Below are 9,918 nucleotides of genomic sequence, written 5' to 3'. Positions count from 1 at the left end.
AGCTTGTCCACTATAGGCAGCAAAGCGCCACAACACCATTATTTTGCTCCCATCGGGAAAACGCGAGAAAGAGTTGCCATAGTTACACAACCCAACACACCCAAGGCCTGTAACGTCACACTGGCTAGCTTTAGCCAAAACCGACCCTGTGTTACAAAGGGAGGACGCAGACGACGAGAAGAAAACAGAGAGAACTCGATTCGATTTATGCGGTGTTTGGCTTGAAGCCAGCCCACGAAATAGTTTGAGAAGTAGGGTTAGTTTAAAAAAAAAAGAAAGAAAAAAACAATGACGGGGCTGCCGAGGGACGTCACAAGATGGCTGCAGAGCCTCGAACTGACTATCCAGCCAATGAACGTACGCAGGTAAATAAGTGGTCAATTACCTTTTAAAATAAATATAAATACATATTGAATTCATTATTAGTAACAGTATGTAATATTAAAATCAGCAATAAAATCAACCCCCCTCCCAAAAAAAAAATATTTTCACCCCGACATGCATACAAAATGAAAATGACAAAAAAGCTATTTAAAACAAGTTTTGCTTTCATGGTTTTTGTCGCCCAAGGGTTGTATAATTGTTTTCTGATATTAGATGTGCATTGATTAATTGACAAGTAATCGATTAGGAAATTGATTGAATTTTGATATCCTTTTTTTTTCTTTATAAGCATCTAGTCACCTCCTTTGATTTGAATTTGTCCAAAAAAATTCTGCCCCTCTCGCAATAGTAAATGTCAGATTTCTTTGATCTTCAATGAAAGACGATTTTTACTTTGGCAAACAATGATCAACATTTTTGTCAATTTTTTGACATGTTGCAGATCAAATAAAAAAAAAAACTGCATTTATGCTCTGACAATTTAAAATATTTTTTTATTTCCAAATAAAGGGGCGGATATTAAAATTTATTTAACTGATAAAATAATTGACAGATTAATTACCTATTAATATAATCATTAGTTGTAGGCCTAAGATTAAACAGTGTTTTTTCCCCCTTGGCCTTAACCTCCACAGAAGTAATATTAATACATATATTCAATTTCACAGACAACTGATCAAATCAATTAATTACCCCTTTGTCGTTATCTTATGTATGGTCTTTTATCTTCCCAGAGACTTTTGCAGTGGCTACCATGTAGCTGAGATATTTTGCCGTTATTATCCCAGGGAGTTTGAAATTTGTTGCTTCACCAAGGGAACATCATTCTCTATCAAGCAGGACAACTGGAACAAGATACGCCGAGTAAGAACAGAAGAAAAAATAACGTAAAAAGAGATTCGGGCAATGTTGCAATTAATTTTATCGTCTTTACTTCTGCTTTCAGTTGACTGTGTTCCCTTTATGAAGGGAGACAATGCCATTAAGGTCCTATATATATATATATATATATTTATATGTGTGTGTATGATGTCGTCACTCAAATTTTAAATGCATCAGTTAGAGCATGTTTTTTGTACTGACAGGCACTGCAGAAGTTGCGTCTGCACCTGACTGAGAAGCTGATCTACGGGACCATCCACTGTAAACCGGGAGCAGCTGAGTTGCTGCTGCAGCAGGTGTATTCTGTCCTGACCAAGCACAGGTGACCCTTAAATGTAGACAGGCCATAGCATAACCATCCTAAAGCGACACAAAGAAAAAAGGTGTGCCACATGCCAGTTTTGTATACATAGCAGCCATTAAAAAGTTGTTTTTCCATCACATGTCCACCTAATTTAGCAAAATCATCCTTTCAGGCCTCAAACAGCTCAAAGTTCAGAGTTGGATTTCTCTGACCAGAAGTACCAGCAACTACTCCCTCCCGTGGCTCGGTCCACTGCCACCACGGCCGTGAAGAGCAACCTGAGAAAGACTGAGATCTTGGCCCTGCCTGACACCCTCATCAATGGGCGGAGGGCCGAAGCCATCATCAGCAAGCACCGGCAAGACAAGATTGCGGACAGGGCGATGACTGATCGTGGTGAGACCACCGGGAAGCCATTTTGTGTCGAGTGAAGGCTTTCAGGACAAAACAATTTCTTAATGATTTTCTTTATCAACAGGGCATTCAAACTTGGTCAAGTCAAAACTCATACAAACAACAGTGGAAAATCTGAATGGAGATGAAAATTACTCTGTCAGCGGTGAGACTGCTTAAGTGCACTTCTGTAACCATAATTTAAAAAGAAAAACACTAAAACAAACGCAACGTAATTCTAATCATAATACATAGATAAAAGTACAAATCTACCTAGAGTTACCTGTAATATTGACTCTTATTGAGATTATTGTCAACTGGACCAACAATACGTATACTGCATTGAATTCATAAAATGGTATGTACAGCAATTGTAAATCTACATTATTTTTAACAAAAATTGAAACCTTTATGCATAGTTTCAAGCTACAAGCATTGTCTAAATGTTTAGTTATAATTTTTTATTCATGAGAGCTACAAAATATTTTTAAAAAATTAAGCGTTACTATCTTGAAGTCTGGCTCAAACTACTCTTGTGTTTTCTAGAGCTGTGCCTCCAATCACCACTGAGTGGTGGTGTCGTCTCGTACAAGACCATCAAAGTGAACCAGCCTGCCAGAAGACTTCCACAAAGCTGTTAAAGCAAACGTGCATGCATCACCCACTTCACCCCTCACAATTCAAACCAGTTCCCAATGTCTCAGTAACGTAAAGTTCTGTAGCTTGCTCTTCTCAAATTTCCTCCAAGGATCTATAATTGACAAAATTAACATGCTCTACGTGAAATCTTACAAAGACAAAATGGATTGTATTTTCCCAGGTTGAGGCAGCAGCACTTGATCGCCATAAATTATACCTGTCAATTATAGCAGATCCAAGTATGTGGCGCATATAGTGTTCGCAAATAAATATCCCCCCCTCACCCCGGTTTTACAGAGTGCGCGTGTGTGTGTGTGTGTGTTTGCGTGTGTGCGTGTGTGTGGGGGGATGCATTTTGCCTGAATTTGCAAGTGTCAGTCTGATCAAATATTCTAGATTCAAGTTTTTAATTGTCAATCATAACAAAACAAAGAGTTAAGACCTTGTGTGTTTACTTATTTTTATTGTAACAATCAATTGTAACAGTCAATATATTGTGTAATGGCCAGCAACTTTTTTTTTTTTTACATTTGATGGGTGGGACACAACTATTTGTATTCAAGACATTTAAAGAGTCACTTTGTTCTCCCTCTTTCTCGAAGCACCATTACACCGACACTGGTACATATAGACCACAAGTGTCAAACTAAAGGCCCAGGGGCCAGTTACGGACCGCCACATCATTTTATGTGGCCCGCGAAGACAAATTGTGCATCAAATTCGTGTGATTCCAATCCAGTTTCCGCCCCTCCCACAGCACAGAAACAGCCCTAACCAGAGTGACCAACAACCTTCTTATGGCCTCTGACTCAGATTCCACCTCGCTCCTCATTCTTCTTGACCTCACTGCTGCGTTCAACACCACTCACTGCTGCGTTCAACACCATTGACCACAACATCCTCTTCGACCACCTCCAACACCACATTGGCCTCTGCCACACTGCCCTTCGCTGGTTTCACTCCTACCTCACTGACCGGACTGAGTATGTGGTCCTGGGGGATGCTAAATCTCACCCCCGCACTGTCACCTGTGGGGTCCCCCAGGGCTCCGTACTCGGTCCTAACCTCTTCACCATCTACATGCTTCCCCTTGGGTGAGTCGTCAGATGGCATGGAATCCACTTCCATTGCTGAACTGATAACACACAGCTGTACCTAAAGGTCATCCTCATTTCTATTGCCCCGTGTAAACCCTTCGATCTTTTATTGTCCTTGTTTGGTAAAAGACGATAAAAGACATATAAATACCCACGCCAACATTTAAAATATATATATAAAAAAATGTGGGTTGAAAAGTTGACGCCTATATTTATATCTGTGCATCTGCCCGAGCTCAGGCCGGGTTGCCATGGCAACGACGCAGCAAAACCCACACAGGAGACTGTAATTAGCTTACTGTGAGCCTCTTTTAAGCCTATATGCTGCACCCATCGTTTAATATTCACTCAAGCATGTCGATGTGCTAGCTGTGTGTATGCCAGTAAATGGAACAGTGGGAAGAGGCTTGAAATGCCCTTAGAAAGTGTTTTGCCATCTGCTGAGTTTTCCTCACTGCACTGAGAGAAGGAGGGAGGATGCTTGTTAGATTGTAGGTGGGGGTCTATGGAAGAGTGAGGATCCCTCCTCCCACTTCCACGACACAAATCTTCCACTTTGATTACCAAAGCCGTGTTATCCATGGGAAGCATGTATGAATGACATTTTTTCTTATAACAATTTACGATTCTCCATGTTTGAATTGAACTCCTGAAATAAATGAACTTTTATACCATATTGTAATTTTAGTGTACTAATGTAATATTATTATTGTTAGCCATTTTATGTTTTACAAACAAACTGAAGAAATAGTAAACCACATTATTTCTTCGTCAAATTAATTATTTCTTAGCATCAAAATGAATCGATGGTACGCTTAATGAGAAACTTGAGAATTATTTCTGGCTAAAATTGCAGTCCATAAAGGTAAATTGAGTTTGAAGTCCTCATTTCAGTTAAAAAAAAAAAAAAAAAAAAAAAAGGTAAAACATCAAGAGGACCCCAGAAATTAAATAAAATGCCTTTAAACGCAATACGATGTCTCTGACAATTGTGGTCAAATGAGGAAAAAATTATAACATCCAGGTGCGTGCAGAGGGCAGAGCCAACGAGGCAGTGGCCCTGGGCATCCCCCTGGGTGGGAAGGGCATCCACGTTAAATAGTATTTTATTACTGCAGAAGTAAATTGAGAAAATGTAGCTGCATGGTCAAAGTTGGTAAAACTGGAAAACAAGAATGAGAACACATTTCACCTGAACATTACATAAATAAAACCTCAAACAAGAAACATGCAATGAAGGTCAGTCAGTACTGAAGGATAACTATAATAAATATACAACGCAGAAACAAAACAAGAAAATGTTTAACTGTCCATGATAATTATATGAATAAAACATAAAACACAAAAATCCATCTGTGTGTCACTGAAGCAAAGTGGGATGAACACATAACCATCCATCATCCCTAAAATAAATGGAAAATGGGAAAATTGCATGTGTCTGTCACAAAATAAAATGAGAAAATGTAGCTCTCAACATCCTATCTATTATTGGAGAATTATAGCATGGATGTGTTTTAACTGTTCATCATCACAGAATAAAATTGAAAACATGAAAATGTGATTGTCTCTTACAGAAATAAAACCAGAAAATTCAATTGTCCTTTAAAACTGAAACAGAACAGACACTCTCAATGAAAAAACAAGTGTGGTAACTGTCCATTATCATAGATGTAAAACTAAAAACAGAAAAGAAAAAAATGATAAAATATCCATCATAGAAGTAAAACAAAAAATGAGAAATAGTAATTGTCCAGCATTACATGTAAAAATGTGTCCAAATGAGTACATGCACGTGGATTTGGGCCAATATATGTAAAGGGCAAGTGTCAGTGTTCCTAACATCCTGCTAAGAAACAAACAAAAATCTTTGTCAACTGCGACACAAATTTAAAGTGAGTTCATTCTAGCTGTGTCTTTAAAGAAATCCATCCAGTAAATAATTTATTCATCTTGCAGTGTTACATTGGCTATAGTGTTGGCTCGTGAGTGAACGATTCGTTCAAAGAAACGAATTTCTTTTTTTAGTGCACGAGAGTGAACGAATCACTTCCTAAAGTGATTCGTTCTTTTTTCAGTTCATATGACTTCAAGCAGTAGATGTCGGTAATGCGCATTGAAGCTGGTGCCACCTCGCCGTAAAACAAAACGAAGAAGAAAATGACATAACTTCCCATTCACGAACGAGTCGTGAATTGCATTTCCCATTCACCAACTGAACAGATCTGTGAGTGAACGAGTCAGTGAGTGAGTGATTTGCATTTCCAGTTCATCGCGAGAACGGATCAGTGAGGGAACGAATCCTGACTTTCCCGTTCGCGAACGAGTTAATGGATGAACTGCCTTCAGTGAACGTGTTGCGTCTCCTGGCGTGAACTATGTAAGCTAGTATGTAAAGAAAGAACCACTCACTAAAACACCACTTCTTTTCTACACGTTTTCTCCAAGCTATCGGCTAACTTTATTGTATGAAGGGATGCGCCGTTATGCAACAACGGGGAGATTATGCTTCTCTTTGGGTAATCTTGATTTTATGACACTTGTAGTAGTTTTTAAATAACGTATATGCATATGTACGCCTGAATATTGTTATCCAATATATCTACTCCAATTTCACATTAGATTACTAGTTTGAAATTTACTTTTAATATTATTATTATTATTTTCAAATAAACATTTATGTTAAAACTTGTCTGGTGTTTTATTCCTTGTTTTTTATTCGCCAATTAAAACATAAAAATGAAACATTTGGTTAACTGTTGTATATGACAATATGTGGAGGTACACCTCATGGACATTTCAATAGGTACACTACACGAGGTAAAAAAAATTAAAAAATAATAAATAAATAAATAAATAAATAAATAAATAAATAAATAAATAAATAAATAAATAAATAAATAAATAAATAAAGGGTTAGTTGCACAATAAAAGCATATTTATTTACAGTTTCACACCTGGGATCGAACCAAGTGCTTACCGAGTAAGAGCCCATGTCATTATCCAGTCAGCTATTTTGACCTGGAAGCCAGTGGTCGTCTGCACTGTTTTGTACTAGTGATGTGCATTCCAGTTAAGTGAACTGAATCCTTAGAATCGAATTAGAATAGAATTATTATTTCCCTAATATAGTGGCCTGTTATTAGCTACACTTGAAAATGGCGGTGTACCTAATGGAGTGTCCGTGTGATTCCCTCGTTAAGTGCACCTGCGTGAAAAGTTTTAGCTCCTGCGGAACGTGAAAGTGACCAAAAACTTTTCACGCAGGTGCGCTTAACGAGGGTCATTTGGAAAACATGTTGGAACGCGGCCCGAGGACTAGAGCTTGAGACCTGTGACCTTTGACCATGATATTTCCTTAATAAAGTGGCCTGTTATTAGGTACACTTGAAAATGGCGGTGGACCTAATGGAGTGTCCGTGTGATTCCCTCGTTAAGTGCACCTGCGTGAAAAGTTTTAGCTCCTGCAGAACGTGAAAGTGACCAAAAACTTTTCACGCAGGTGCACTTGACGAGGGAATCACACGGACACTGCATTAGGTACACCGCCATTTTCAAGTGTTCCTAATAACAGGCCACTTTATTAGGGAAATATCATGGTCAAAGGTCACAGGTGTCAAGCTCTAGTCCTCGGGGCCGCGTTCCAATATGTTTTCCAAATGACCCTCGTTAAGCGCACCTGCGTGAAAAGTTTTTGGTCACTTTCACGTTCCGCAGGAGCTAAAACTTTTCACGCAGGTGCACTTAACGAGGGAATCACACGGACACTCCATTAGGTACACCGCCATTTTCAAGTGTAGCTAATAACAGGCCACTATATTAGGGAAATAATAATTCTATTCTAATTCGATTCTAAGGATTCAGTTCACTTAACTGGAATGCACATCACTAGTACAAAACAGTGCAGACGACCACAGGGTTCCAGGTCGAAATAGCTGACTGGATAATGTCATGGGCTCTTGCTCAGTAAGCACTTGGTTCGATCCCAGGTGTGAGACTGTACATAAATGTGCTTTTATTGTGCAATTAACCCTTTATTTATTTATTCTTTTTTTTTTCACCTCGTGTAGTGTACCTATTGAAGTGTCCATGAGGTGTACCTCCACATATTGTCATATAAAGCAGTTAACCAAATGTCTGATTTTCATGTTTTAATTGGCGAATAAAAAAAAACAAGGAATAAAACACCAGACAAGTTTTAACATAAATGTTTATTTGAAAATAATAATATCAAAAGTAAATTTCAAACCAGCAATCTATTGTGAAATTGCAGTAGATATATTGGATAACAATATTTAGGCGTATATATGCATACACGTTATTTAAAAACTACTACAAGTGTTATAAAATCAAGATTACCCAAAGAGAAGCATAATCTCCCCGTTGTTGCATAACGGCGCATCCCTTCATGCAATAAAGCTAGCCGTTAGTTTGAAGAAAACGTGCATAAAAGAAGTGGTGTTCCAGTGAGTGGTTCTTTCTTTACATTCTGGCTTACATAGTTCACGCCAGGAGACGCAACACGTTCACTGACTGATCCGTTGATGCACGGGAAGGCAGTTCACCCATTAACTCGTTCGCGAACGGGAAAGTCAGGATTCGTTCCCTCACTGATCCGTTCTCGCGATGAACTGGAAATGCAAATCACTCACTCACTGACTCGTTCACTCACAGATCTGTTCAGTTGGTGAACGGGAAATGCAATTCACGACTCGTTCGTGAATGGGAAGTTACGTCATTTTCTTCTTCGTTTTGTTTTACGGCGAGGTGGCACCAGCTTCAATGCGCATTACCGACATCTACTGCTTGAAGTCATATGAACTGAAAAAAAACCTCGTTCACTGAAAAAGAAATTCTTTTTTTTTTGAATGGACCGTTCACTCACGAGCTAACACTATTTAGTACTTACCCAACGCGCGCGGAACGAAATACTCAACGGATAAGAGTGACTCGAAGTGTAAGCGGGGTGTCCGCCGAGCTCGCCACGTTTGGCGAGTAGCTCCGTCGCTGCCCTCAAACACCTCAGGTTTCAGGGTTCGACTCCCCACCCCTGCGAGATGTGCGAAGCATGAATGTATTAACGCTTGACAAACTTCTCCCCGCAGCACTAACCACATTGTATTGCACGCTTCTCTCAACAGGGAGACTTTTTCTTGTTTATTTACCCGTCGAAGCTGTTCTAAAACAACAGCTCGTATGCTTGATACATATTAGATGAGGTAAAAAAAATAAATAAATAAAAAATCCCGTCATTTACTTCATATGGTGTACCGGCACAAAAGTTTGCAGTGCCGAGGACATGTGGAGCCATAGAACGAAGTTATTTCGAAGCACCGATGGCCGAGCGGTTGGGCTCGTGAGTGAACGATTCGTTCTTTTCAGTGAACAAGAGTGAACGGATCACTTCCTAAACTTTAGGACCTAAAGTGATTCGTTCTTTCTTCAGTTCATATGACTTCAACCAGTAGGTTGTCGATTTGGACACATCAAGTGGTGAGACTGTCAGTCCACTGGCAGAAGGATCATGAGGATGGATATGCCAGGCAAGAGAGCTCGAGTAAGACCTAAGAGAAGATTAATAGAGCTGGGGTACACCCATGACCAGCCAATCATAGGGCACAGTCTATCCTAGTTGGCATTTTGGTGAATGAAATGTAATAAAACCTGCAGTGGTCACCAGCATGAACCTAAGGTGCATGTTGCTGGAATGTGAGCAGAAGGCGGAGAGCCTGGAAGGAACCATGCTACTCCACAAAGGAAAGCCAATAATTGAAACCCATAAGCTCGGACTGTAAGGCAGACTTGGCAGCCACTACTCCGCCATCTTTTATCTTTTGCCATTTAATTAAATTCCACGTCTGACGGTATTAAATAAATTCCCAAAAAGCATAAAATGTAAGTGAATGTTCCTGGTAGTGACAACAGTATATAAAATGTCTGCAAGAATTAGGACAGGGAATTAGGGGGGGGGCTGCATGGACAGGACCACAATGTGGCAACGCGTCACCACCGCCTGTACAATAGAATGTGTACGACTAATACGATTAGGCAGAATCCCATTTGGAAATCAGATGTTCTCCCTCAACACCCCCCCCCCCCCCAAAAAAAAAAGGGGATTGTTGCATTAATGCAGTGGAGCTCGGTTGGGGTGGTGTGGTTGGATCATTTTGGGTGGGGTCGGGGGTTCTTCTTTTCATGCATGGGTCTCGTCTAGACACTCTT

At 39.7% G+C, this 9,918-nt stretch overlaps 1 protein-coding gene across 1 annotated transcript; it reads left to right on the top strand.

Moving 5' to 3' along the window:
- Positions 1 to 80: 80 nt before the first annotated feature.
- On the top strand, positions 81 to 3,180 carry spata4 (spermatogenesis associated 4). Its single transcript, XM_088378818.1, has 6 exons — positions 81 to 365; positions 1,119 to 1,248; positions 1,470 to 1,588; positions 1,743 to 1,966; positions 2,049 to 2,129; positions 2,510 to 3,180. Exons 1-6 carry the CDS (start codon positions 289 to 291, stop codon positions 2,602 to 2,604), a joined length of 726 nt encoding a protein of 241 aa, XP_088234944.1. The 5' UTR covers positions 81 to 288; the 3' UTR covers positions 2,605 to 3,180.
- The last annotated feature ends 6,738 nt before the right edge of the window (positions 3,181 to 9,918 follow it).

This window comes from Syngnathus floridae, chromosome 1 (assembly GCF_059516105.1).
Source record: "Syngnathus floridae isolate MCC-2025c chromosome 1, RoL_Sflo_1.0, whole genome shotgun sequence".
NCBI lineage: Eukaryota > Metazoa > Chordata > Actinopteri > Syngnathiformes > Syngnathidae > Syngnathus > Syngnathus floridae.
The sequence above is the reverse complement of the archived record's forward strand: the minus strand, read 5'-3'. Positions and strand labels throughout refer to the sequence as shown.